This window comes from Balaenoptera musculus, chromosome 15 (genome assembly GCF_009873245.2).
Source record: "Balaenoptera musculus isolate JJ_BM4_2016_0621 chromosome 15, mBalMus1.pri.v3, whole genome shotgun sequence".
Taxonomy (NCBI): domain Eukaryota; kingdom Metazoa; phylum Chordata; class Mammalia; order Artiodactyla; family Balaenopteridae; genus Balaenoptera; species Balaenoptera musculus.
In genome coordinates, this window is record NC_045799.1 from 14375051 (window position 1) to 14402413 (window position 27363).

At 54.4% G+C, this 27363-nt stretch overlaps 2 protein-coding genes across 13 annotated transcripts in view; both read left to right on the forward strand.

Annotated features, from left to right (window-relative positions):
* The window catches only part of ELMO2 (engulfment and cell motility 2), a 38344-nt gene extending 25520 nt beyond the window's left edge, over window positions 1-12824 (forward strand). For 5 of the 9 annotated variants that reach the window (XM_036825459.1, XM_036825460.1, XM_036825461.1 and 2 more), the window contains 11 exons: window positions 3524-3646; window positions 3963-4097; window positions 4694-4798; window positions 4893-5001; window positions 5343-5479; window positions 6881-7044; window positions 7157-7269; window positions 7461-7568; window positions 8325-8407; window positions 10030-10107; window positions 11282-12809. In XM_036825459.1, coding sequence (XP_036681354.1) covers window positions 3524-3646; window positions 3963-4097; window positions 4694-4798; window positions 4893-5001; window positions 5343-5479; window positions 6881-7044; window positions 7157-7269; window positions 7461-7568; window positions 8325-8407; window positions 10030-10107; window positions 11282-11482 — 1356 coding nt within the window. In that variant the 3' untranslated portion in view covers window positions 11483-12809. Of the gene's footprint in view, window positions 1-2343; window positions 2715-3178; window positions 3647-3962; window positions 4098-4693; window positions 4799-4892; window positions 5002-5342; window positions 5480-6880; window positions 7045-7156; window positions 7270-7460; window positions 7569-8324; window positions 8408-10029; window positions 10108-11281 lie in introns of those variants that run through there. The other 4 variants (XM_036825462.1, XM_036825464.1, XM_036825465.1 and 1 more) reach the window with 2 other exon arrangements.
* Window positions 12825-14446: 1622 nt separating this feature from the next.
* On the forward strand, window positions 14447-26763 carry SLC35C2 (solute carrier family 35 member C2). 4 transcript variants are annotated; one of them, XM_036826569.1, is made up of 11 exons: window positions 14503-14517; window positions 17506-17585; window positions 18200-18581; window positions 18970-19120; window positions 20089-20152; window positions 20806-20878; window positions 21410-21578; window positions 21655-21738; window positions 24052-24227; window positions 25350-25479; window positions 25807-26763. In XM_036826569.1, the coding sequence occupies exons 3-11, from the start codon at window positions 18462-18464 to the stop codon at window positions 25938-25940; spliced, it is 1101 nt and encodes a 366-aa protein (XP_036682464.1). In that variant the 5' UTR covers window positions 14503-14517; window positions 17506-17585; window positions 18200-18461; the 3' UTR covers window positions 25941-26763. The 4 variants fall into 4 exon arrangements, with proteins under 4 accessions (XP_036682466.1, XP_036682463.1, XP_036682465.1 ...); XM_036826571.1 differs by lacking the exon at window positions 17506-17585 and having other exon boundaries at window positions 14447-14517; window positions 19041-19120; XM_036826568.1 differs by lacking the exon at window positions 17506-17585 and having other exon boundaries at window positions 14449-14517.
* The last annotated feature ends 600 nt before the right edge of the window (window positions 26764-27363 follow it).

Sequence of the window (27363 nt, forward strand, 5' to 3'; positions counted from 1 at the left end):
GGCGGTTCTTCAGGGAAGGCTGAGGATAAGCCAGCTGACCCGTCAGAAAGGAGTTCCTGCATGGGGAAGGGGGGCACCTAGGAGGAGTGCGTGGGCCGGTAGAGCGTGGGGTGAGAATTTGTGACAGGCTGGAGAGGCGGCCAAGACCAGATCAAGTAGGGCCTTGGTCTTTTTCCCAAAAGCAATTGAGAGGCTTTAATCAGGATTGTGAAATAACCAGGCTGGCGTTTTAGAAAGATCACACTCCAAGATCCGTGTTTCCTGAGGGGTGTGTGAGGGAGGAGGGTAGAGCGGGAGTTGGGGGTGGGGAGGGGGAGGCGTCTGGAGGGAGGTCTCAGCCCCTGTTCTGCATCGGGGAGGGGATGTGGGCTGGGAGAGAGCTGAGGTGGGAGGTGAGGGCCGGGAAGGAGAGTCAAGGCGCTGGGTTAAAAGGAGGCCATTTTATCAGTTGTCCAAAACCAGGTGCAACTGGGAGACCACAGTGTAGGGAACAAAATGAGAAATCGAGAGTCGAGCGTGAAAGGCTTCATAATTCTGAACGTGAACTTTGGAGTCGGCAGCCCCCGCTCTGCCTTTAACCAATCTTTGATCTTGAGCAGTTCGCTTAACTCCTGTGGGCTTCAGTTTGCCCATCTGGGTGTGAGGACCAAATGAGCTGATACGTATACGCAGGGCTTAGGGGGCCCCGGCACTTGGTGAGCGCTCTGCTCACATGGGCAGTTCCATCACCGTAAACAAGATGCAGAGGTGATAGAATTCAAGAAGTAACCGTGGGCACCTGTGAGGTGGCGCGATCAGCTGCTCTAAACAGGCAGAGCCCACCGGACTTCTCGCAGAACGAGCTCCTGCCTGCGGGCCATCTCCCTGGTTACAGAGCCCCTCTGCCAGCCCAGCAGGAAGGGCCTGGCCAGACGCTTCCGCCCTCTGCCTACCACACAGGTTCCCTCATTCTTGTCTCCGTGTCCGAGCGGTTGTGTGGGGCGCCGTCCTCTGCATGTGTGGGAGTGGGTGCCCTTCTCAGAGAACTTTAATGCATTTCGAGGCTTATTATTTACCTGAACGGGATTAGAAGTTCAGCTCATTTCTGGACAAACCTGGTGAACAAGTGAAGATTCCATCCACTATAGAAGACAGTTTGGTGTCAGGACTCAGGCCGAACCGGTCTGCTAGGAGAAGGTTAACGTATGCTCACTTAAGTCCCAGGATTGAACAGAGTTGAGCCAGGGAGCCGAGGCCTCGAGGTACCTGACAGTCAAATAAAACTTCATCAGACTGGCGCTGTTCTTCTGTAAGCCATTGATGACTCGAGGAAGTACCCTCCCGCTCTGACGTCTCTGAGATTGAGAAACGGGGATTAAAGTGAATGAAAACCAGTATCACATTAACTTTAACCTCTCTTCAGAGTGGTTCTATGAATTATGGAGAGAGGTGAGGAAAGAGGAATAGGGATAGACGGGTAGGGAGAGATCAGAGTGGCGGAGGGAGGGACGCAGAGAAAGGAAGAGGCTCAGAGCGAGGTGCAGGGGCAGAAGCGGCCGAAGCGGAGAAAAGACCCTGGGCTGCAAGAGACTGGGTGGAGGCGGAGGGGGAGCAGAGCAGACCGTGAGAAGGAAGCTGGGGAGGCGGAGAGGAGGCTGATGAGAGAGGTCACGCCAGAGGAGAGGGAGCTGGAGAGGGCGCGGGGAGGAGGTGAGGGCGGGGCACACACGCCAGGGGGCGAGCAGGAGCAGCCCTGTCCGCTGTCCCGTAGAACTTGCTGTAGTTGTGGAGGTGTGTGCAGAAAGGGCGGCCCAAGCCACCACGTATGGCTGTTGAACGCTTGAAATGTGTCTGGTGTGGCTGGGGAACTGAATTTGTAGTTCTTTAAAGTTTCAGTTTAAATTTAAATGCCCACGTGTGGCTTGTGGCTACTGTATTGGGCCTTGCAGATCTAGGGAAAGAAAGAGACAGAGAAAGGAAGAGCTCTCTGGAGTTGCACCGCTGGGGAGAGGAAGTCTAGAGCAGCGCCGTCCAGTGGAGATATGATGCGAGCCACTTGTTTCATTGAAGTGTTCTAGTAGCAGCATTAACTAAAAAAGGAATAGGGGAAATGAATTTCAATAATATAATTCATTTAACCCGGTATATCTAAAATAGTATGATATCAACATGTAATCAATAGGAAAATTGTTAGTGAGGTATTTTACATTTTCTGTTTTCATACTAAGGCTCTGATATCCAGTGTGCATTTTACATTTACAGCACATCTCAATTTGGACTGGCCACATTTCAAGTGTTCACCAGCCACAGGTGGCTAGTGGCTATCAGACTGGACTGCACAGATCTAAAGAGATTGATTGATCCCGAACCAGAGCAAGCTCTAGAGAGAGCTGATCTAGAGTTAGAAAGCTAAGTATTTTAGAGTACAGCAGAACTTTCTGACATGTTCCACTTCTACTCTATCATTGGATGTAGCCACTAGCCACTTGTGCCTCCTGAGCTTAAAATGTGGCTAGTGTGACTGAGGACCTGAACTTTTAACTCGAATCAGTTTTAACTGGCTTAGATGCACGTGGCCACATGTGGCTAGTGGCTGCCATGCTGGACAACACAGCCCTAGAGACGAGCTAGGCCGAGTAAGAGAACACGAAGGGCACAGAGGGCGGTGCATGTGGGAAGCTGGGCAAGAGTCTCATCTGGGCGAGAAAAGACCAAGAACGACAGGATTCTAGATGGTGAGTGAGACAGAGGGAGCGAGGAATGCAAGGGAGCAGGCAGGAAAAAGCAGGAGGCTCCTGCGGGCGAGGGAACAGGACACCGAGAGACAGGACGGGAACCAGCGTTGGTCAGCCCGGAGGACAGAGCGGGGCGTGTGGCATGTAGAACAAGACAGAGGTGGAGCATGAGAGGTGGAGAAGGACCTCAGGTGGGTGGGCGTCAGGGAGGAGGTGGTGAGCTGAGGGGGTGGGGAGGATAGAGTTAGAGGAGGGGAGAGGGATGTGGTGTGGGGACATGGGGAGGGGGACATACCCAGAATGAGCAGAGGGAAGGGGAGGGACACCAGTAGGAGAGAAGGGGGCCGGACAAGGAGCATTAGATGCCCCTCTTTGTGTAGGTGTCTCGAGATGATTGAAAGAAAATGATCTTTTCAGAACCCCTCTACCTGGTGAGGCCATCCAAAACATTTTATTTTTCTAAGGGAAAACAAAAGAATTGTACTGTCCAGTTCTACAAGCGACTCTTCACGCACATTCTGTTGTCTGGATCGATTGGAATGAGGTCCAGCCGCTGATCTCCCGCATCGTAATGTTACTTCCCCGGCCAGGGGCGTGCACAAAAAAAGATGGTGCCCTTGTGGCCTGCAGTGAATCATCTCTGCCTGAATCAGGCCCATTCATGTTGCATCCCCTTCTGGAACTTGAAGTCCCTGTGTGGGGGAGGAAACCCTATCCCCTGCCCAGCATACTGTCTTTTCACCAGCATGGATGTGACTCTTCAGTAAAAATCAGTTCAACCCTCTGTTCCCTGCCTTTGCTCTTCCCAGCATGTGATCCGAGGGAACCGCCCAATCAAAACCGAGATGGCCCATCAGCTGTATGTCCTGCAAGTCCTGACCTTTAACCTTCTGGAAGAAAGGATGATGACCAAGATGGACCCCAATGACCAGGTAGGTTCTAAGTGGGACGGAGCTTTCCTGGCTGGCATCGTGTGCTGTTTGATGTGGTGCATTCCACCCTGTGTATTGAGCACCTGCTGTGTGCCAGGAACTGTGCTTAGTTGTGTCAGCTTTGGGCCTCACCATGATCCCTTTCTGCTGGGTGACTGGGCCAAGCCCATCTCTGTCCTGCGATGCTAGAGGTGATGCCTCCTCAAAAGATCGATCGGGGCCAGAGTTCTGCCCGGAAAAGCTCTACCCACTCTTTCTTTTCCTTGTTTCCCTTGATTAGCTGATTCACCTGCTGACTGTCTATTTCACCTCCCAGGCTCAAAGAGACATTATATTTGAACTGAGGAGGATTGCATTTGATGCAGAGTCTGACCCTAGCAACGTCCCCGGGAGTGGGACTGAAAAACGCAAAGCCATGTATACCAAGGACTACAAGATGCTGGGATTTACTGTGAGTTTCCCAGAGCATGGACACTGGTAGACCTTCTCCCCTGACAGGGAGTCAGAGGGCCACCCAGACAGAACCCTGACAACCCTCTCTCATAACATGATGGTGGCCCTGGAACAGAAGACACTAAGAAGCTGGAGGAGCCTTGACACTTGATTTGCTTTGGCCATGGCAGGTTCACAAGTTTATGGCAACATTTGGCCCCTTGAAACAAACCCATCTGTAGGAGGGCCCAGGAGGTCGGCCAAATGAGTGGAGAGGGGATCTCTCATGAAAGCAGCTAGATTCTTTGAAAATCTGGAGTGGATATTTTGTGATAGGCTACAGCTTGAGAATGGAGCTAATTCAGTTAAATACTTATTGGGCATCTACTCAGCACCCAGCAGTATTTAGGCACGGGAGATGTAAGATGAGTCAGCCACAGTCCAGTGGCCATGAGCTCACAGCCTCGTAGTAGAGATGGGCACGTGACAAGAGCTACAACAGAGGCAGGTGTGACGTGTGGGAGGCATATGGTGGAGGGGTGATTGGGGTCCCCCTCAGGTGAGCTCGCACGCAGGGTCTACCGAGTCTCAAATCAGGTGTGTTTATTTCTACAGAACCATATCAACCCAGCAATGGACTTTACCCAGACTCCTCCTGGAATGCTGGCCTTGGACAACATGCTGTACTTGGCGAAAGTCCATCAGGACACCTACATCCGGGTAAAGGCTGGGGACCAGCTTTCTCTGTGTTGATGCCACATCGCTTGCCTCCCTCCCTCCCTCCCTCACCCTCCCTTTCCTCTTCCCCCCACAGATCGTCTTGGAGAACAGCAGCCGAGAAGACAAACATGAGTGCCCCTTCGGCCGCAGTGCCATTGAGCTCACCAAAATGCTCTGTGAGATCCTACAGGTTGGGGAACTGCGTAAGTCTGTGTGGCTCCCCCCTTCCTTCAGCCATTCCTTGTACTCAGGAGCCTGGTGAGACTCGAGGGTATAGAGTTAGGTGTCCATGGGACTGGACAGCCTTATTGTACTTTTTAAAATATTACCAAGAGAGCTGTAATCCGTCTCCAGTTGTTTATGGGAGTCGTGGCTGTGGCTTGTTTGAGCTGGTGATTTAGCATGTTCAGTAGCTACGCCCCCATCCACCACCCCTCTTGGTCGTCAGTCTGGTTTTGTTCCTCCGGACTTTGGTGTGGAGGATCCCAGGTTTATGGACATGGGCTCCCAGCTTCATCCTTTCCCTGTTTCTCTTCTTCCACAGCAAATGAAGGGCGCAACGACTACCACCCGATGTTCTTCACCCATGACCGAGCGTTTGAAGAGCTCTTTGGAATCTGCATCCAGCTGTTGAACAAGACCTGGAAGGAGATGAGGGCAACAGCCGAGGACTTCAACAAGGTCGGTGTCACAGAGCTGTGAGGCCTGTGGGCTGAGACCATCCCAGGACAGTCTGTGACAGCTGGCCAGAGCCTGGGGAATACCTGAGCTGGAGGACAGTGTGGTCTGCAGCGCTGAGTCATAAGACGGAGGCATTGAGAGCATCAGTCCCCTCTGTAACCCTGAGCAGGTGTCTCCCTGCTGGGCCCCTCATTTGCCCAGTGGACCAGTACCGGCCCCTCCCGCCTTCCTTCGGGGGCAGGAGGATAAACATAACAGTGATAGCCGTGGGTTACCGAGCACTTACCTGTGCAGGCACTGTGGCAATTTCGTGAACCGCAGATGTTGTGGAGACATCGGGGTGGATCCGCAGTGAAGTGCGTGTCAGGGGTACTTACCAGTAGCCATTTCTGGATGCTTTCTGAGTCCACTCTCTGACAGCACTGCTAGGCCCTCAAAAGCTGATTATCTAGGAGTTGGCTCTTTTGAAGCTGCTCATCTCATTGTAAAAAATTTGTGAAATATAAAGATGAAAAAGTTATCTATAATTCCCCTATCCAGCGACAATGACCATTTTTATCTTTCCCTCTAGTCTTCTTTTTTTTTTCTATTTGGTTGTGCCGGGTCTTAGTTGCAGCAGGAGGGCTCCTTAGTTGTGACATGCGAACTCTTGGTTGCAGCATGCATGTGGGATCTAGTTCCCTGACCAGGGATCGAACCTGGGCCCCCTGCAGTGGGAGCACGGAGTCTTATCCACTGCGCCACCAGAGAAGCCCCTCTGGTCTTTTTTTTTGCTATAGATTTTTCCTTCATTGGTGGGGAGCTGACTGGATGTGCAGATGGTGTCCTGCTTTTTACTTAGCTGTTGTTGTTTTAAGGGAACTAACACAGGTTTTGAACACACTACAGTGTGCCAGGCACTGTGCATCCAGATAGCGTCTCATATGCTTGTGGCAACCTCTATCGAAGATGTGTCTTCCTTTCTCTAGCTTTAAGGATGAGTAGGTGGGGCCCTGAGCATGTTGAGTGACTTGCTCAAGGAAAAGATTAAGGCACAGAGTTGAGATCTGAACCTGCTTCTCTCTGACTCCAGAATGTATGAGAAATAAAGCACTCGTCTGGACGTCCCTGGCAGTCCAGTGGTTAAGACTCTGCGCTTCCACTGTAGGGAACACGGGTTCGATCCCTGGTCAGGGAACTAAGATCCTGTATGCCCCATGGTGCAGCCAAAAAAAAAAAAAATCCATTTGTCACCATCCATCATTTGTCCTGCGTAACTAAGAAGAGATAGTAGTAGAGAATCAGTGCTCTTACTCGCCCAGCGGATGCCTGTGGTACCCACCGTGCTCAGGACCATGGAGGGCAGAGCCTGGCATCCGTTTATCAGACCAGGGCTGAGGCGGCTGCCTTCTTCTCTCTCAGGTTATGCAGGTAGTCCGGGAGCAGATCACTCGGGCTTTGCCCTCCAAACCCAACTCTTTGGATCAGTTCAAGAGCAAACTGCGGAGCCTGAGCTACTCGGAGATTCTGCGACTGCGCCAGTCCGAGAGGATGAGTCAGGATGACTTCCAGTCCCCGCCGATTGTGTAAGTGCCGTGATGGGGGAGGGCGGGGCGGGGGGAGTGCCAGCTCTGCCTCCCTTCAGAAGGCCTGCTGTCCCCGTGACCTTCTCCTTACTCCGGTGCACGTCCACCGCAGGGAGCTGAGGGAGAAGATCCAGCCCGAGATCCTTGAGCTGATCAAGCAGCAACGCCTGAACCGGCTCTGTGAGGGGAGCAGCTTCCGAAAGATTGGGAATCGCCGGAGGCAAGGTGAGTTGAGGGCCTGGGCGCTGGGGCCATCTGTCCCTACTGCCCGGAGCCGCCGTACTGGGCGGGGGGCACCTGCCCGGACAGTCCCTGCCGGGAGCAGGCAGGGAACGAGTCGTCTTTTTGCCCCTCGTGTGCCCAGGCCTCTCCCGGAAGTGTCCTTGCTCACCTGCCTGGCTTCCCTTGTGTTCCAGAGCGTTTCTGGTACTGCCGCTTGGCCCTGAACCACAAGGTCCTGCACTACGGTGACTTGGACGACAACCCTCAAGGGGAGGTGACATTTGAATCCCTGCAGGAGAAAAGTAAGTTCATTTCTCTGTTGGGGTGTCATGGTAGCTGGACTTGGTGTCAGGAGACCTGAGTTCTGGTCCTGGCTGCTTCAAACTGGTAATCTGGCCTTGGGCCAGTTATTTCTCTGAACCCATTTCCCCATTGGTCAGAGGTCATCTCCACCTGGCCTACCTCAAGGGGCTGTTTGGAGAATTCAGTGAGATCACAGATAATGGGTTTTGCAGATTGTAAAGGGTGATACAAGACTAAATTGAAAGGCGGTGGTTAAGAGCAGAACCTCTGAAGCCTGACTGCCTGGATTCACATCCTGGCTTTGCTGTTAATTCTAATTAATTACAAGTTAATTCTCCCCTCTGCCTTGGATTCTTCTGTAAAATGGGAATAATAGCCACATTTCCCTTATCAGAGGATTGAATGAGTCCTATATGTAAAGCACTTAGAACAATGGCTGGCAGGGGGTAAGAGTAATTATTAGCTGCCTTTGCTCTGGTGGCCGTTGTCATCTTTATCGCCACGAAGTGGAAGTGAGGTGAGTGTCTGAGGCCCCCTTCCTTAGGCAGACAGTGCAAAAGCCCTGAACCCACCCCCAGTTAGACTTGACACAGCGCAGCAGGCCAGAGTCCAGGCAAAGCGACCACGGAGCAGGGAACCCTCCCTGAGCTCATACAGCCCTGTGGGTCTGGGGGCTGGGCCGTCCCTTCCAGCACTGATGCAAGGACCAACTTGCAGCATAAAGCTTCCAGAAACTAATTCCCCTCATTTATCAGTTCCTGTTGCAGACATTAAGGCCATTGTCACTGGGAAAGATTGTCCCCACATGAAAGAGAAAAGTGCTCTGAAACAGAACAAGGTGAGTGGAGAGGCAGCCCCGAGTCTGAGGTGCTGTCACGATGATACGTGGAGCGTAGTCGGTGGTGGTTGCTTTCTAGGTGCGTGACCTCTCGCCCCCCTGCTGTCTCACTTTAAGTTCATCCTGAATGTTTTGTTAAGAACGATTTGAACAGACACCAAGATAGATAGAACCCCCATAGACGCCTCACCCAGCTTCATCAACCAGGGCAAAGTCTACCCATCCACTTGTCCCTCTTCCCTTATTACTTTGAAGAAAATCTCAAGTATTACATCGTTTCTTCTGTAACTATTTAGAATGAATCTCTAAATTATAAGGACTCTCTTAACATAATCGCAGTACTATTTGCACACCTAAAAGGAAATAAAAAGTTGTTATTTAATATCGAGTATTCCATTGATGTTTGATTTTCTACTAATTGTCTTAAAAATGTCATCGTTTCTCTATATAAAAATGTATGTGTTTATGTGTATTCACATGCACACACACACGCATGCACACACTCATACCCACTTTGTTTGCTAAATCAGAATCCAAATAGGGTCTCTGCAGTGTGATTAGTCTTTTAAGTTTCTTAATTCATAAGTTCCCCCTCCATCTTTTGCAGCTCTTTTTTTTCCCCCTCTCTTTGCAGTTTATTAGTTGAAGAAACCAGGTTGCTTGTTTGGTAGTTTCCCAGAGTCTGAAATCTGCTGATGGTCTCCCTGTGGTGTAGTTGAGCCCATTCCTCTGTCCCAGATCTGTAAATTGGTAGAGAGATCTAGAGGCTTGATCCAGTTCAGGCTTGACCTTTTTATTTTGGCCAGACTCCCTCCTAGATGGTATTCTGTTCTATCAAGAGGCACATAATGTCTGGTTGTCTGTCTTTTTTGTGATGTTAGCAGACTCTGGAGGCTCAGTGCCTCGTTTCATTAGTAAATTAAGGTTTGCAAACTAGTGATATTCTAGGGCTCTCATCCCTTTTATTAGTCGAACTACTTCTCTAAAGAGAAACTTGCCATCATCTACAGTGGTTTCCCAGTGGTACAGTTTATAAGAAGGGAGGATAAACGCTTGATTCTTTTCTTTTATGTACCTACTTTTAAAACAAGGACTTAGTTCCCTGGTATCATCCAACAGTGACCTATTTTGTGCATGTGTTTTGCTTTGTTTTTTAGTGGTATTGTGAACTCATGGATTTAAGCGTATTATATTTGTTTCAGTCATTACAGTTATGTTGTTGATGCTCAAGTCGTGCCATTTTTGGCCACAGTTTGGTTTTGTTTTGGTGGTTTTTTAAACTGTTAAGACTTTCAGCTTAATTACCCAGATATATATATAAGGTAATATACAGTCGTGGACTCTGACATTCAAAGGTTCCGAGTGTTGAGAAATGATTTTTCTCCAATCTTAAAAAGTATCACCACATCCTAGGCATGACTTAGGTGGGTTAGTGAGGGTTGATTACCGGTGACCTCATCTCCAGCCACATTTGTGCATGAGCCCTGGGACCTTGATGACATCACATCTGAATCAGCATATTTGGCGATGGTTCCAAGTCACTAGGACTTTGACCAAGCTCTTGGTATGTAGGGCTCAGGCCATTCCCTTGCTCCAAATAACTGAAACCCTTTCTCCTTTAGGAGGTGCTGGAATTGGCTTTCTCCATCCTGTATGACCCCGACGAAACCTTAAACTTCATTGCACCTAATAAGTATGAGGTGAGCAGCGTGACGCTGCCTTGGACAGCCAAGCCTTCTCTGTGCCTGCAGCTGGAGGGGAGGAGTGGGCAGAACAGAAACATAGCCCTAAAGGCAGGGGCCCCAGAGGGTGACGACGGCTGCTGACACCAAGGATCTGCCATGCCGGGGGTCCTTCCCCCTGAGCTGGGCTCTCCAGGTCACTCTCAGCAGCAGTGGTAGGTTGTCGTTAGAAAGACAGGATCAAGTGGGGATAACTTATTTGCCTGGAACTAGGAAAATGCTCCTCTTTTCAGTTTCTGCATGGCCACCCACCCAAGTGAGCCTGACAGATCCTCCCTCTCCAGGGCTCTGGGGCACATGTTGTAGTGGATCTGACCTGGGCTTTGAAGCCAGGTGGATCTGGTCCTCTTTACACGGGGACTACAGTTTCAGCTGTAGCACTAGAAGATGCTAGATATTGAAAAGCAGCTGTGGTTGAGAGCATACATGTCTGGTGAGCTCTGAGAGCCAGTGGAGGGAACTGGAGGTGGGGCTTCTGGAAGAGGAGACCCTTAGGCAGGGCCTGAGCTGCCAGTGGAGTTTGATTGGGAAGAAATGAAGAACTAGCAGGTGGGAGACAGGTGAGCAAAGGCAGGAAAAAGATGGAACAGGAGGAGTTAGGGAGGGATGGGTTGAGAATTCTCTGTTATTCCCTCTTGTCATGAGACCCTCAAGTTCAGGTTTTCTAGTACTTATTTTTAACATTTATTGACATGGTTTTTTTTTTTTAACTTTTTTTGAAACAAAATTGAGATTCTACAGAGATTCCTTTTGTTTCCTGCCTTTTTACCTAATATGTGTTCCCCCCGACCATTACAAATTTCGGGGGCAATTTCAGGTTTCTCTAAAGAGAAACTAGTTGATGTCCCTGTTCTTAGTTCTTGTTTTGCTGTATTTATTAATTGCATTTTTAAAAATCACACTTCATATTATCTTAGGGAGTTTAAATGTAAATCCCTTACAAAAATCCAAAGGTCTTTTGAGAAAGTGAACGATCACCTCCCAGTTTACCTTTGCTCTTATCCCAGAAAAGTCCTGCCTGTACTGAATAGGGCCCAAAGAGGCTGTGTGAGCCCTGTCAGCAAAGCGACTTTGGCAGGACCTCCCGCTGACCAGGGGCCACCAGTGACATTTTGCAACTTGCTACCCACAGTACTGCATCTGGATCGACGGCCTCAGTGCCCTTCTGGGGAAGGACATGTCCAGCGAGCTGACCAAGAGTGACCTGGACACCCTGTTGAGCATGGAGATGAAGCTGCGGCTGCTGGACCTGGAGAACATCCAGATCCCCGAGGCCCCGCCGCCAGTGCCCAAGGAGCCCAGCAGCTACGACTTCGTCTATCACTACGGCTGAGCCCAGAGCCGGAGCTGACGGTACCCAGCAAGGGACTTGCGGCCCAGGAGGAACACTCACAGTCTGGTGCCTTGTCTTTTGCTTGTACAGAATCTATAGTGACCGTGGTGGCCAGTCAATGCCAGTCACTCCTCAGACCCACCTCGGGCCACCCGGAGCTTCCTCTTGGTCCCTGCCCACTCTGAGTCGTGAAGGCAGGGTGCTCTGCCCTCCCCATCACCGGGGAGCCTGGGGTCGGGCCGTGAGGAATAAACAGCAGCCGCCCTTGCCTTCCAGGCCAAGAAACTGCTTCTTGAACCGGAGTTAACAACGGCCACTCACCTTTTCTTCCTGAGCCTGCTCGCCAGTTGCCTGGATCCCCAAGCGGGCAAGAGCTGGCCCAGGAAAGGCTGCCCCAGAGGACAGACGTGCTGGGCATGTTGAGAGCCTTGGAGAGGCTGCCTTCGGGTGACCCGGGCCTGTGTCTCAGATCTAAGTGGAAGCCTTGGCCTTTGCTCAGTAGATGCCTTGCCCTTGCTTTTGCCGTCTTCGTGAGGGCTCACCTGGCCTCGTCCAGGGCCAACGTGCTGCTGAGGTTCATCTCTGACATCTCTGGTCTCCGGATGCCACCGGATCCTCTTGCCCACGCAGTTGTCTGGGCAGATGGACGTGTCTCCCTACAAGCTCTGTCTCTCACCCTGGCAAGTCAGAGACATGCAGGCCAAGTCCCACCCTCTTAGTCTCAAGGAAGAGCCCAGATGAAGCCTGGGTCTAGACTGTGGTGAGGTCACTAGATTCCACTCCCCTCCCGCCCCATTTATATCTTTTCCTTCCGCAGGGAGAAACCTCCCACCTCACCTGAATTGTGGCCCCTCCGGTTTGCTTTCCTTTGGCCTTCCAGACGTCGGGAGGTTAGCCTCCCTTGCTCCCTCCCCCAGTGCTGTGGTTTCTGCCATTGGCCGTGATTTCAGGGAGCCGGCTGGGGCCAGCGGAGGCCACAGCTGTGCCAGTGAGGCTTCCCTGGTGCTGTAGCACTTGTAAACCACACGCACAGCCCGTCTCCTTGGACACGCGTGGACACAGTGGCATTCAGTATTGGTAGCCTAGCATGGTGGGTACTGCCCAATGAAGAGTGTACTATATATTTTCTTTACTATAGGCCATACTTATACAGACATGTATATATATTTATATAAGATCTACCTATCCTAGGATGGAACGTTTGAGGGAAAATAAAATGGGAGGCCAAAAAAAAGAAGAAAAAGGTAACACTTCCAGTTGTGAGCCAAGATTGTAACCTGAGAGTGGCCAGGAGCTTCCTGTCAGTAACCATGTTTTCAATAAATACTCTTTCATGTACAAACTGGTTCCCATTAACAGCTGTTTCTCTGTACTTGCTCCCTGCCCAAGGGAGCTTTCACCTTGACAAGCGTTCATTTCACTGTGTCTGGGAGACGTTGGAGAGCTCCAGCTAGAGCCCTCAGCCGCCTTCCCAGAGCCCCTTCCTCCTCCTGAGCGACTCTGCCCCACCACGCACATGCCTGCACACACACGTACGCACACACACCTGCCTGCTGGTTAAGGATGCTCACAGACTGTCGCACCAGGACAAAGTGCTTTCCACTCAGGCCCGCCCGGTATAGCAGGGAAAGGCATACTGTACACCCCCGAGGACATGGCCTCCCTCTCCTCCCCGCCAGGGACACAGCCAGGGAACAGCTCGAGTACTTGTGCCTGACAAAGAAGACATGTTCTTCACCCTGTGTGTTGCCGGTGCTTAGTGCCCAGCCTGCCAGCTGGTGTTCTACACTGTCTCTGTCGCTCAAACCTCAGCCTTGGTAGCCGGGAGGCTTGAATGAGGGCGGTGATGAAGTAGATACTTTATCTTGCCTCTGAAGGAGAAGGGGGTGAGGACATGCGCTTTCAAAAGGCATAGAAAGTACATGCAGCCTTGAGGACTCAATAAAGCCAAGAGCTTGGGTGCCATTGTAGGTGTTGGTAAGTGCGGAATGAACGAATGCCTGGTGATGCCAGCTGGCGGGGGCGGGGCAGCAGCGGTCTGCATAAAGAACTGCTTACACTCTGACCTTGAGCCTTCTGTTCAGAGAGGGCAGGGAGCCCAGCTGAGTCACTTGCAAGGACTCCTGTTTGCAGCCAGCCTTAGAGCCACAGATCCAGGAGGGGCAAAAAGTCCCAAACTGGGCTTCACTCTGCAACCCTAGCCTGCCCTGGCCTAAATGGTTCTCTCTCTCGACCTGCTCTGCCCCTTTTAATCCATCCTGAAAGATGAGTAAGACCTCAGCTCCCTAGCTGGCATTTTGGGGACTACTGCATCTTGCCCCTTGGCTACTTTTCCAACCATGGTTTTTGTTAACTCTCCTTATAAACAAGTGGACTCCAAGCCAGGTTCCAGCCTTCTCCTCGCCTCCTTATTTCCTCTTGTCTGGGATGCTCTCCCCTTACTCAACTTAATGAAATTAAGATCATTCTTATAAAGTTTTCAGGCACACGGAAGATGTTTCACAAATGTTTATTATTTATTCCCTCCCATGGATCTTGTAAGTCCTAAAATTTAATGCCTCTGACATCACTCCCCAGTTGGCTTGAGCTCCCAGAAGAAAAAGCCCAGGAGAGATCCAGCTCGGTGTTTCCATGGTTGCCCAGCACTGGGTTGGAATACGGTAAATATTTAATTTGTAAGTAGGTGATTGTTTTCTGGCTGCCCGCGATGCGCAGGGCTCTGCAGCAGGCACCGAGGCTCCAGACCGAGACCCTGGTTGAGCGCAGGAGACACTAACAACCACCGAACGAGGGGGAGCTCGGCGTCGAGCCTCAGGGAGCTCCCGAGCTGCGGAAGCGCACAGCCCTGGGCTCCGCAGACGGCACAGGAGGACCGGCCCCCGAGCGCCGCCCCGCCCCCGACACCGCCCCCGCTCGGCCCCCGGCACCGCCCCCGCTCGGCCCTCAGCGGCTTCCGGCAGGACTGCCCCCACGTGGCGGCGCTCGGCCTCGCACTTCCGGCAGGAGGATCCGGGCCTGGAGAGGCCGCGGCCGAGGTGAGTGGGCGCGCGGCGGCCCTTCTGCGCGCTCCCGGGGTCGGGGGGGTGGACCCGGGCGGGGCTGGGAGCGGGGTCCCGGCTTGGCGACGCGCGCCGCGGCTCGGGGTCCCCCGGGGAGCTCCTCATCCCGGGCCTCAGTGTCCCGGTCGTAGAGGGGCCCGGGCCTCCGCTCGTGTGCGCTCCCCCCGGCGTTTCCCGAGCACCCGCGACGTTATCCAGGCGGGCATCACGCGGACCCGGCCCTGCCCTTGGAGAGGCCGCATCCCGCGGTGGGGTGGGAGTCGGGGATGGGCAGTGAACACGTGGACAAACAAGGAAACGTCAGGTAGTGGGAGGTGCCACGAGGATTAGGAGGGCTCGCCCTCGCCCAGGATGTTCAGCCAAGCACAGGTCTGTGGAAGACTGTACTGGGCAGAAGGAACAGCAAATGCAGAGAAGGACACAGGCTTGATGTGTTGGACAAACGAGGGGCCAGCGTGGCGGGTGGGCGGGGGCGAAGATGAGGTTGCAGATATGGGCAGAGGCCAGGGGGTGGAAGGCCTTCCTTTTGGGCCTGCTGAGGAGTCGGGGTCCCCAGAGGGCCTGGCCTGCTTTCTGTGCTCAGGCCACCTCTGGGGCTGATTGGTGGACTCCAGGCTGTAGCGGGGGAGAGGAAGCGGGGACGCCAGTTAGGAGCCTTCTTAACTTTGAGAAGGTGCTCCGTGTGGGCTGGGGTGGGCATGGGGACTTAATGCAGGTGGGGCACCTGGACTGGCTCGTTGAAGGAAGGGTGGGGTTTGAACGGTGGAGGGAGGGCATGGCAGTGTTGGAGCAGGAACCACACCGGAGGCCACATGGTGCAAGAAGTCGATTCACAGGAGAGTGCAGACTGTCCTGGCATGGGAGCCCTGGGGGAACCACAGGGAGGGAGTGCCAGGAGAAAGCTCCCTTAGTGCCAACACGCCCCGTGGTTGCCTGTGGGACATCGGCAGTCGATCTCACCAGGGAGCCGTTTTGCCCCCGGGTAACAGTTGGCGACACCTGGAGACATTTTTGGTTGTCACAGCTTGGGATGAAGGGGAAGGGATGCTACAGGCACCTAGCACGCAGAGACCAGGGATCCAATGCACAGGACAGGCCTTCTCCCAACAAAGAATTATCTGGCCCCAAATATCAATAATGCCCAAGTTGGGAAACATTGGTATAGAGGAAAGAGCGTGGGCCTGAAGTTCTGTTGGATGTAGGTTTGGTGCCCCCGTGCTCCACTCTCTGGCTGGGGGAGAGGAGTCGGACTGTGAGGGGTGCAGGCAGAAGCAGAGAGGACCATACAGGAGACCAGTGCATTGTGTAGGGCAGGGAGCATGGTGACTCGGACGGTAGTGGTGGAGGTCAGGAGATGGGACCTTATTTGGGATATTTTTTCAAGATAGAGGTGACAGTATTTGCTGATTGAATGTGGACCGAGGGAAAGAGAGGAGTCAAGGGTGAGAACAAGATTTCTGGCCTGAGTAACCAGGTGATGGTGCCCCTGGCTGAGGTGGGAAGAGGAGGTTTGGATGGAGAGTGGATGAAAAACAGGAGTCAGCCCTGGACAGGCTATGTGTGAGACACCTGACGTTAGACATTGAACCGAAAAGGACAAGGAAGCAGTTGGATATTCTTGTGGAGTTGAGGAGGTCGGAGAGAGGGATCCACATTGGGGAGATGTAAGCTCACATTTCAGGGAATGGGACCACATGAGATCACCTAGCACAGCGGTTCTCAACCCACTGGATACAACACCTTCTTTTGAACGACAGATATTTCAGTAACAACCCCCCTTATTATTCACAAAGGAAATTTATGGTTAATGAAAATGGCCTACACATAATTTTTTTTTAATTGACAATGCCCTAACCATAATATAAAAGAGAAATAAAAGGAAGGTAATTGATAATAAAATGTTTCAATATGTGAGTTCCTGGGCCCTGCGATACTAGAAGCTACAAAGAAGCAGTGGGCGCTTTCACCTCTGGTAGAACCTCTGGGAGTGTGAAAGCCACAGCACAGGTGGCTGCAGCCATGTCGCATTGGCAGCTCGAAAACCATGCCTGCTGTGTCTGTAGATGAGGTGGTTTTTCCAGACTGGGAACTCGTGGTACCGTTTTATCAAAAACTGTTCAGTCTCCCCTCAGTGTACGTGGTATAGGTATTATTGGACGTTTTAGTGCCTAGGAGACCCATGGAAAATTTGCTCTGTGTTACATGTGAAACAAAGTTGGGTTGTAAGTTCAGGGAATTATAAATAGATCTTTCACCTCTGTGAATGTTGAAGTTATGCAGGGTGCCGAACAGTTCTTAGTTATGTGGACTGTTCTCCCATATTCCCGACTCACTAAAAGCTAGGAGAGTCTCCCCAAAACAGCACAGGTTTCCAGAGTTTCCTGAAGAGAGCCACAGCCTAAGGTGTCCTCTGGGCAAAGCCTTGTGCCAGCTCCCAGTTTGCCTTGGGGAAGGAGACACGGTAAGCCAGGTTCCAGAGTACAGAACTGAATGTGATTTCTCCTTTTAGAAAGGACCAGGGGTGGGGGAGGTAAGGTATGTCTGATCAGACGGTTCTAGGAAGGCTTCCAGAAGGAGGTGGCATTTCTGCAAGGGGGGAATGTCTCAGAGGAGGAGATGAGGCAGCAGGTGGGTCACACTGGTCCCGAGTCTGCCTGGTCTCCCCGAGCCTGCGTGCTCTGGACACTCATTAGGCTTGGCTGGATTGATAGGGAGGCAGGGAGTGGTCCCCTCTGGCAAGACCCTCAGGCAGGCACTGCCTCCATGGGAGTGGTTGTTAGAGGCTAGGGCATGGGAGGTGTGGCTTTTCCGTTCGGTTTTTGTTTTGTTTTGTTTTGTTTTTTTGGTCATGAATTTATTTTTCTGGTAAAGGATGTAAACTATGGCATATAGACTTAGCTCAAATTCTGACTGACTGGTAGTTGACGCCCTAGTACTGACCAGTTCGTTTTCAACGCCTTAAAGCCCAGATCCGTCTTCTGAAAATCATGTGCCCTTTCTTGCATCGAGCCACCAAACCATACAGGGAACGCACAGTGTGCCAGGTGGGTGTAAGCTGACATGGACACCGGCTCCGGTGTGCTCGGAGCGCACAGCCCCTTGGGGGACACAGCCTCACACAAGCACGATGAAGGAAAAGTAGGGGAGCCGTGGCAGCAGCCTGTATCTCAGGGGGGCCCATGGGGAGGGCGGGGCGGTGCTCCCTGAGGAAATGCCATTTGAGCTGAAGATAAGTAGGATCTGCTGAGGAAGGAATGAAGGGTGGGCAGAGCGTTCAGCTCCCTGGGGCAGCAGGAAAGAGCCCGATGTGTTTGGGAAAAGGAAAGCCCTGTGGCAGGACGAGGACACCAAGAGTCCGACAGGGCGGAGCAGGCCTTCTGAGCCAGGGAAGGGTTTTGGTCTTTGTCGTAAGAGCCTGGGAGCTACTGAAGGGCTGCAGTCTTCTCTGACATGATCAGATTTACATTTTTAAAAGGTCACTCTGGTGGAAATTCATGGAGAACAGCTTGAGGTGACAGGAGAGTGGATGTGACAGGGAGCTGTGAGCCCTGCAGTTCTGTCCGCCCCGCTGCACTCCCCGCGGGCCAAGGCTGGGGTGGACACGTGGGGTAGCCCTCCCCCTGCCAGGGCCACCGGAACGGCCTTTTCCTCTTTCTAGCCTCAGCCCTGGGATCCGGCGAGTCGTGTACACAGTTGATCATGGAGAGGGTCGGCTCGGGCCACCAGCCCCTTAGGTGAGGACAGAGTCTGGGTCTCAGGGGACGCTTCCCGATCATGGAGGCAGCGAGAGCGCCAGCCAGGAGACGCGCTTGTTGAAAGTCACGGGTCCAGCTCGACTGGCCCTTCCTGCGGGCCCTGCGGGCATCTTCAGGAGAGGTCCGCCCCCACTGACCAGAGCCGGGGAGCTGCAGCTTCCACGGATGGGGAGGTGGGCCCTCGACGTGGCCTTCGTGTGGAGGGCGGTGTTGACTCTGGGGCTGGTCCTTCTCTACTACTGCTTTTCCATCGGCATCACCTTCTACAACAAGTGGCTGACCAAGGTAACGCGGGGGCCCCGCCAGCCCGGCCGGGTGGGAGATGGCTGCGGCCAGGACTACAGCGCCCCCCAGTATTTAACAGCAGGAGGCACGGGCTTCAACAAGTCACACTGGAAGCCACTCACACCAGCGACGCGACAGGGCCACGCCAGGGATTCCCCTTAAATATTGGGATGGAGGGGAAATCAGGAGAGGGGGAGACACTGAGGGTGAGCTGGGGAGACGTGAGGTTCCTAAGGCCCCTCGTACACTGTGGCACCCTCGTGAGCTGCTGAAGCAGCGCCCCTCCACCAGGTAGAGGCGAGGAGGGAGGCAGGAGGCAGGAGCCGGGGGGCCGGCGGCAGGCAGTAACAGTGCCGCCGTCTGTGCTCTGTGCTTGGGCTCCGTGCAGAGCTTCCACTTCCCCCTCTTCATGACCATGCTGCACCTGGCCGTGATCTTCCTGTTCTCTGCCCTGTCCAGGGCCCTGGTTCAGTGCTCCAGCCACAGGGCCCGCGTGGTGCTGAGCTGGACCGACTACCTCAGAAGAGTGGCTCCCACAGGTACTTGCCCGCGGGGTGGTCCCGGGAGGGCCCTGGAGGCAGGAGGAGGGAGCTCAGGAAGCCAGAGGCCCGGACCAGAAGGAAGGAAGCCTCTGTGGCTTGAAGCTTAGGCCCTCCCCTCTTCGCTCCTCTCCGCCGCCTCCCGCGCCCGCCCCGGCTGCTGCCTCCTGCTGCCTCTTACTCCGGCCGCGTCGCAGGGCGGGGATGGGGGGCCAGGGCGGGGATGGGGGGCCGTGCAGCAGTGGCCGGTTGTTCCCGCAACCTTGAACACACACACCGAGCAGGTACCAAGGCCTGGAGACAGTAGTGAGCAGGGCACAGGCGCCTGCCCTCGGGCGGCAGAGGGGGTGCCTGGGGGCCACGGGGCACAGGGGAGGGAACCGGCTGGCGGCCGGGCGAGAGGGTTCGGGCGCAGGGGCTGAGCGGGCTGAGACCTGGGGCGGGAGTTGAGGGGAGGCACTCATGTGCCTGGGTCAGGTTGCTGCGTGGGTCCGAGAGGGAACTGAAAGTGTCTCGAGAGGCTGAGCGCTCAGCGTTGGTAAGAGGAAGGGGGAGAAAGGCGGCCCGAGAAGGTGGCGGTGCCAGATCCTGGAGGACCAGGTCCTCCAGAGCGTGTGTTTCACTCTGAGGGAGGCGGGAGCCACTGCAGGGCTTCCAGTCGGGGAGCCTCAGGGTCCGATTGACACCGCTCCCTCCTCAGGGGGATGTGCCAAGTATTCAACAAGTGGGGGCCGCAGTGGCCGCTACCAGCAGGTGGAGGATTGCCGCCCCCTCCCCTTCTGGGGGGGCCAGGAGTTAACCCTTCAGTTGCTGGGTAGAAAGGAAGGCGGGGAGGACCCCAGAGAAAGGCAGGCCTACAGGCCAAGGCAGGGGGCACTCAGGCGCCTCACAGCGAGGTGTGCTCACCGCTGGCGCACCCGTACCGGCCTGCCCTGGCTGCGTGTCCGGTGGGGCCCGTGTCTCTGCAGCACTGGCAACGGCGCTTGACGTGGGCTTGTCCAACTGGAGCTTCCTCTACATCACCGTCTCACTGTGAGTACCGGCCACGCCCGCCACCTCCCTGGGGGCTCATTCCAGCAGCGTGTCTGTGTGCCCGGCCGAGGGGCCAGCCGTCACACTGCCCTCTGGGACCCAACCCCCTCGCTCTCTCCGCGCCTCCCTGGCACCCAGCAGCTCGCCTGGAAGTCGCCAGCCTCTGCAGTAAGCCAGGCACGGAGGGGGTGTTGTGCCTCCCTGCCAGGCGGCCTGGGGAAGCCGGGGGCTCAGACGGAATGGTGACAGGGCAGCGGAGAAAGGGGCACAGAGGGGCAGGCGGAACAGTTATTTCTTGTCTCAGATTTTGCACTTCAGCGAGCACAGTCTCTGCTTTCTCTCTTTCTCCCCTTCTCTCATTCTTCCCGCCTTATCCTGGTCTGCGCTGAGGAGTCGGTAAATAACAGGACTCAGAAAGCTCAGTTTCTCCCTGGTGATAATCAGAGGCCTCTTAGACATAGATTTCTTCTGATTAAAGGTCAGGTATCAGCCCAGATGACTCAGGCCGCCTTCCTTTGGTCTTTGTATCCAGATTGCCCTGCTGCCCTCAGGGAAGTCCGGGGTCTCCCCCTGACCCTTTCCAGCCCACTGATTGCGCTGTGGGTCCGCGCCCCCAGCTCCAGCGGTATGTCATGGGTAATCTTCCCTCGCAGGTACACGATGACCAAATCCTCGGCTGTCCTCTTCATCCTGATCTTCTCTCTGATCTTCAAGCTGGAGGAGCTGGTAAGGCCCCAGCTTTTCTTGTGTTCCTCCTGCCCCCACAGATGCTAAGAATAGCAAGGGGAACCTGAGCAGTGGCTTGTCACTGCGTGTGACCGAGGAGATGAGCCCAGCCCAGGTGGTGGTAACTCGCTGAGGAAAGACCTAGACACAGGGCACTACTGAGAGTATTTAGAACCTGGTATGGCAGGAGCAGTGACCAAAGGAGACAGGGTTCAAGGGGCAGCGGGTCCTGCAGGCTCCCCGCTGTACAGCAAGAGCCCTTTGCTTCCTGGGTCCTGGGGGGCCATTGGGGCCACATGGGGACCTAGGACAGCTGTAGGGACGCACTGCCGTATTTCAGGATCTCGGTACATGCTAGCTGGATGTCAGCCCTGATACATCGACGGGCAGGGGCTGGCCAGGACCCCAGGGTGGGGCAGGTAGAAGGGTGTCTCGCCCCAGGGGCAGCCAAGGTGGCTGCTGGCCCCCAAACTCCGGGTGCGATGAACTTGAGACCCCCAAGGTGGTTGCAACTGCTCCCCATCCTTTCAGCGTGCGGCGCTGGTCTTAGTGGTGGTTCTCATCGCCGGGGGCCTCTTCATGTTCACCTACAAGTCCACACAGTTCAACGCTGAGGGCTTTGCCTTGGTGCTGGGTGCCTCGTTCATCGGGGGTATTCGCTGGACCCTCACCCAGATGCTCCTGCAAAAGGCGGAACTTGGTGAGTGAGGGGCCCAGGCACCAGGCGGGGTGGAGGCGGGCCGGGCCTGGTGGCTCACCCGTGTCCCTTTCTGCAGGGCTCCAGAACCCCATCGACACCATGTTCCACCTGCAGCCACTCATGTTTCTGGGGCTCTTCCCTCTCTTTGCCGTATTTGAAGGTACGTGGGGTCGTCCACCTCGGGGGCACCTCAGTGCAGCAAAGCTCCCATCCCCGCTCCAAGCCTATCACTGTGGTAGCTGCAGAGGTTACGGAGATCAGAGATGGTGGTCTCTTCCCTGGCAGTGCCTGGTTTGGGGGCTGGACAGACACTTAAACCAAATGGCTGGCATCCAGCACAATAAATGCTACGTAGAAAGCGCATGTAAAATACACCAGGCGGTAATGACGGTGAATGCAGACAGCCCTAAAGGTATGCCAGGGCTGTTCTGATCAATTTAAACATATTAACTCCTTTAATACTCCCCCAAAGCCTGTGTGCCAGTGCTGTTACTGCCCCATCGTGCAGATGAAAGAAATTGAGGCAGAGAGAAGTAGAGATAGCCTTGCCCAAGGTCCCATGGCTCATAAACACACCTGAATTTGGATCCAGCAGCTGGCTCCGGCGTCCTTCCTCCTAACCATGATGTGTTCTTTCTTTTAGAAGGAGCACAGGGTCATGAATTGCTCCAGGATGGTGGGGTGGAAAGGCAGGTCAAGGCTTCCCAGACAGTGCGTTTTGGAGAATGAATGGGATTTTGACAGCCTGATGGGGGCGGGCGTCCCTGGAAGGGGGAACAGTAGGTTCAGACGTGGGGAGACGTGTGGGGGATTGGCCTCAGCCAAGGGCACATTTCTGGGGCAAGGGAGAGGGGGAGGGGAGAGGGTGGCACACAGGCGCCCAGGCAGGTGAGCAGTCCCCTTCGGCTGTCGTCTCCCAGAGCAGAGGCAGGATGATGTGTCTAGGCTGGGGGACTGGGGGAAGGGGAGGCAGGCGGTGCCACCGCCTTCCTTTCCCCCGTGTTTTGGAATTAGTCTTCGTCCCCTATCTGTTTATCCTTCCTCTCAGAGTCCCTTCTGTCCTCGGGGTCATTACAGAGAATTCCGTCCCACATCCATTTAAGTTCCAAGCAGTGAAGTGTCTCAGACCTCTCGGAGAAAATTATTCTGTAGCTCCGTTGTCCAGGAAACTTCTTTTCTGCAACCTCATTTTTTCTTCCCTTTTAAAATCTCTCTCCATTCCTTCCTTATGCCCCCTGCACCAAACGCTGCACTCTCCCTCCCTTCCTGGGTGTTACACCATTCCCCACCATTCTCTGCAAACCCTCATCCCAGAGCCCCTGGTGGTCATCACTTAGCAGAGCTGCATGGATTTAGCTCCTTTAATCTTTTCTGGTAAATTAATCCCCCAAGCGCCTTCATTACTCATGTTGCTCTTCCCCGAATTGCCTTCAGTTTGCCAATGCCTTCGCAGTACTGCTGAGCCCAGCACCAGACAAGATGTCCTACCTCGGGAGGCTGTTTGCCCGGGGGGACTGTCCCTCTGCATTTCTTTGGCGCTTTCCTCCAAAAATCTCACAGTACTCGGCCAGTCTCCTGCTCCCACAGGTGTCCATTTGCCGAGTCTGGGGTTCAGCTTCACGCCTGCTTCCAAACCAGGGGCCCTTCCTGCAGGGAAAGGAACCATTCTCTCAGATGGCCAGTGTTGGAGGGCCAAGGGTCCTCTGAAAGTCTAAGCGCAACTTGGTGCGTGGAGGCCTGTGTGGGTGTCTCTGGAACAAGGGACTGCGGTTTTGTCATGTCTTTGTACGCGTGTGTGTTTACTTTTTGAGAACTGTTCATCAAATTATATTGTCCGGTCTAGTCCCAACCCTTTCATTTAATCAGTGGGGAAACTGTGGTCCAGAAAGGGGGCATGTCTCAGCTAAACCCCACAGCTATGTAACTAAATGGAGAAGGTTTGTACAGATAGAGTTTCATCCCTGTTTAGAGGTGACCCACCTGAAATTAAGGTACTCCTCCAGTGGCCCAGGACATTGACAGTCCTCATGTGATGGGCTGTCCCGTCTCTCTTTGGCCCACTGGGTATCACAGCTGCCAAGGCCACATGAAGTCACCCTCCCCCACCTCTGCTCCCCCAAAGACGGGTAGGTACACGACGTATGAAGGAGCAAGGCACTTCTGCCCGATTTCCTCTGCAGTGCCAGCCCCCTCTACTCTAGCCCAGAGGTTCAGAAGCCTCCCCATCACTCCCTATAAGGATCTCTGGCTTGTATTGCCCCGGGGCTTCCCTGGTTTCCCCAAGTCTCAGGCCACCTCCGTGGGATTCTCTGACACCTTCCGTCCTTGTGCTCAGGGCCTCAGACAGGCAGCAGGTGTAGTGAGTGTGCAGTGCAGCAGTGGCAAAGCTCACCCGGCCACTGGGGAGGGTGAGGCCGCCCAGGCAGGCACACCCAGGACGTGGCCTCCCACTCTCTCCCCCCATTGCTCCCAGGTCTCCATTTGTCCACGTCTGAGAAGATCTTCCGTTTCCAGGACACGGGGCTGCTCCTGCGCGTGCTTGGCAGCCTCTTCCTTGGCGGGATTCTCGCCTTTGGTTTGGGCTTCTCTGAGTTCCTCCTGGTCTCCAGAACCTCCAGCCTCACTCTCTCCATTGCTGGCATTTTTAAGGTACAGTTTCGGAGGTGACTCCAGCCCTGTCTTAGAGGGGAGACCCCTGAGGGTGTCCCAGCTCCTACATCCCAGAGCCCTGTAGAGAAGAGACGGAAGTGCCTAGTTAGGGTGCTGTGCACTCTGCTGTCACCCGCACTCCTTCCGTCACTGTGGCCCTCTGAGGCGGGGGTGCACGTCCCTGCTTCACAGATGGGGAAACAGACATGAAGAGCTGCTCGTACCCAAGGATATGCAGCTAGGAGGTAGCCGAGCTGGGATTCAAAGCCAGGTCTGACTCCACTAGGCCTGGGATGCATTTACGTTTTACCAAGAATGCCAACTCTGGTCATTTGGCATTGGCCTGGAGCCAGGATTGAGAAGCCCCCAGTCAGACTCATTAGTGTAGAGTTCTGTGATTGATTGGCAATGTCTGCCATGGGCACAGTAAGGGATGGTTTTATCACGCGTGCCTTGCGTTCGCCAATCCTGCCTTTACTGCTGTCCAGCAGCACCCTTACCCTCTCCTCTCATCAAGTCTCCCCTTCCTTCCCCCACCCTCTCTCACTCTTTCCTGCTCAGAGCCATGGACCAGGCAGACACTGATACTGGAGCAGTGTTACCTAAAACCAGAAGTATAGGGTTCCCCGAGGGTCTTGCCAACCAAATGATGAGGCATAAGCTGTGCTTCTCAGAATGAATCATCTGACAGGTCCCATTTGCAGTCAGTGTGTACGAAAAACCCCGTGACCAATGTGTGTCCTGTAGAGCCCGGTGTGACTTCATTCCCCTGTGGCAGCAGAGGCTCTCCATCCGCAGGTGCCTTCTGGAAGGGCAGCTTCCTTCATTCCTGTGGGCATGGCTGTGGGCTTGATACCCTGTGCTCCCAGCCTGGATTTGTTTGCTAATCCCGACAACCCTGTGAAAAGCACCTCCTCCTGCATCTCAGTAACACAAAGGGGGAAAAAGCGTCACAGGCTGGTTCGCTGAGCTTGGGGAGGCTTCCGCCTTTGCCTTGCAGGCCAGCCTGCCCAGGCCCCGGGAGTTTTGGCAGGTCTGGCTCTACCCTGTGGGTGTGCCCGGTGCCCCTGCCCTCCACCTCCTCCTCCCGAGCACGTCCCCTTCCTGCTTCTCTGCCCCCAGGAAGTCTGCACTTTGCTGTTGGCAGCTCATCTGCTGGGCGATCAGATCAGTCTCTTGAACTGGTTGGGCTTCGCCCTCTGCCTCTCGGGGATCTCCCTGCACATCGCCCTCAAAGCCCTGCACTCCAGAGGTAACCAGAGCCCGTCTCCTGATGACATTTCCCCGTGACTCTTAGCCCCACAGGTTCCCCTCCGCCAGCCCTGCCAGGAAGAGGCAGGTGGCTCTTGACTCCCCAAAGCAGTTGCGGTCTGGTCTGCACAGTTCAGCTGCCTCTGCACCGACTGTTCCTCTCATTGAGGAAGTTTGCCTGGTGATTCGCCACCGCCACTCCTCCGAGAAGTCACGGGGATCATCTCCCGGGGGTGGGTGGGGGCCTGGGGGCCTGAGCACACGCTCACATCAGGCCACACCAAGAAAGCCGGTCCTGGGTCTGTAACTGGGCTGCCTCTGTCCGCAGGTGACAGCGGCCCTAAGCCCCTGAAGGGGCTGGGCTCCAACCCCGACCTGGAGCTACTGCTCCGGACCAGCCAGCCGGAGGAAAAGGACAACGAGGAGGAGGAGGGGTACTTTGTGGCCCAGGGGCAGCAGTGACCAGCCAGGGCACCAGCTTGGAAGCAGGGTGCTCCCCAACCTTCACACCTGTCGGCAGCTTGGGGACCCGGGTGGCTCCTCCCAGCCGCTGGGGAGCAGCAGGCCGGGGTCTCCCAGGCTGGGCCTCGAGAGCATGTGACCACGTGGTGGGCCAGGGCAGGGAGCTGGTCAAACAGGGGTGAGCGCCAGGCCAGCCTCAGACCTGGCCGGAGCGGGGCCCAAGCCGTGCTGGCGTCGCAGCCACTTGCCAGGCTCTGAGAGCCAAGGTGGTGATTTCAGAGGTATAACTGGGTTTGAACTGCGGGGTTCAATGACAGCTAGGAATGGGAGATGGAGAAGATGGGGCCTCATCGCCTGGAGAGCATATTTTCTCAGAGAGCAGATCTATTTATAGTTTGGAAATAAAGGGTTTACGGTCTGCTGGCCACCTTGTGTTGCCTGGAGGTATGGGGGCAGGCAGGGCGGTGTGGGCCTGGCCTCTCCCCTCCTTTCCCTGCCTGGGGCCTTCCTGGGGGGACTGGTCATACTCCAGGCCTCCCATGTCTCTCGTGCTCCTGTTTGAGCCCCAGTGCCCTCTCTTAGGGCCCCACCACACCTGCAGGCGGGAAAAAATAGGTACTGAGTTTCATATTCTGGGGACTTTAACGCTTTCACAGCCTGATTTGAATATTGACTCTGTCACTTACTAGCTGTGTGACCTTAAGCAAATTACCTAACCTGTCTGTACCATGGTTTTTTCATCTGTGAAATGGGGATAATTATCTCAGAGTTGTTCTGAGGATCAAGTCAATATTGGTAACAGATTAAATGTCATTTAAGTATGTATTTTGAAAATTCTTTAACAGCCACAGGACCGAGACCCTAAATGAGCGGCCATGCTAGGATTCCCGGCCAGGACTGTGTGCCTGCGTGCTTGTCCGTGGACCATACACAGAAGGGTTATGGGCCTCTGGGACCTGGGCCTTCTGCTCACCTACCTTGGGAAAGCCGCACCACCCCTCTAGACTGCAGTCCTCTTTATAAAATGGAGAGGGAGGAGGTGAGATCCCAGCGCTGATGTGCGATGGTTCTGAGGCCTGGTCTGCTCCTGTGAGCTGTTGCCCTGCCTTGTGAGAGCTGCTGGCCAGTGGTCCTTCCGGGCACAAGTGCTTTTAGGCGCTCACAGCAGGTGGCGCCATTGCACCATGCTTCGGCTCCTGAAACTGCCCGACCTGCCACCACTGTCCAAACTCGGGCAGGGCTCATGGGAGGAGGACCCACCCTGGTGTCTTTGGGTAGAGAGACTAGGATGGGGCTTGTTGTCAATTGTTCTAATCAGATCTGAGCCACACCAGCCCAGTCCATCAAGCCTAGGAGAGCGTTAATACTTCAGAAATGGGTCAGCAAACTTTCTCTGTAAAGGGCCAGATAGTAAATATTTTCC

What these genes read in the sequence shown, in the direction of transcription:
- SLC35C2 (XM_036826568.1), top strand. Translation starts at nt 18,462, where the DNA reads ATGGGGAGGTGGGCCCTCGACGTGGCCTTCGTGTGGAGGGCGGTGTTG. An exon ending in TCTTCAAGCTGGAGGAGCTG is followed by an intron (nt 20,879 to 21,409) that starts GTAAGGCCCCAG and finishes CCATCCTTTCAG; the next exon opens with CGTGCGGCGCTGGTCTTAGT. An exon ending in CAAAGCCCTGCACTCCAGAG is followed by an intron (nt 25,480 to 25,806) that starts GTAACCAGAGCC and finishes CTCTGTCCGCAG; the next exon opens with GTGACAGCGGCCCTAAGCCC.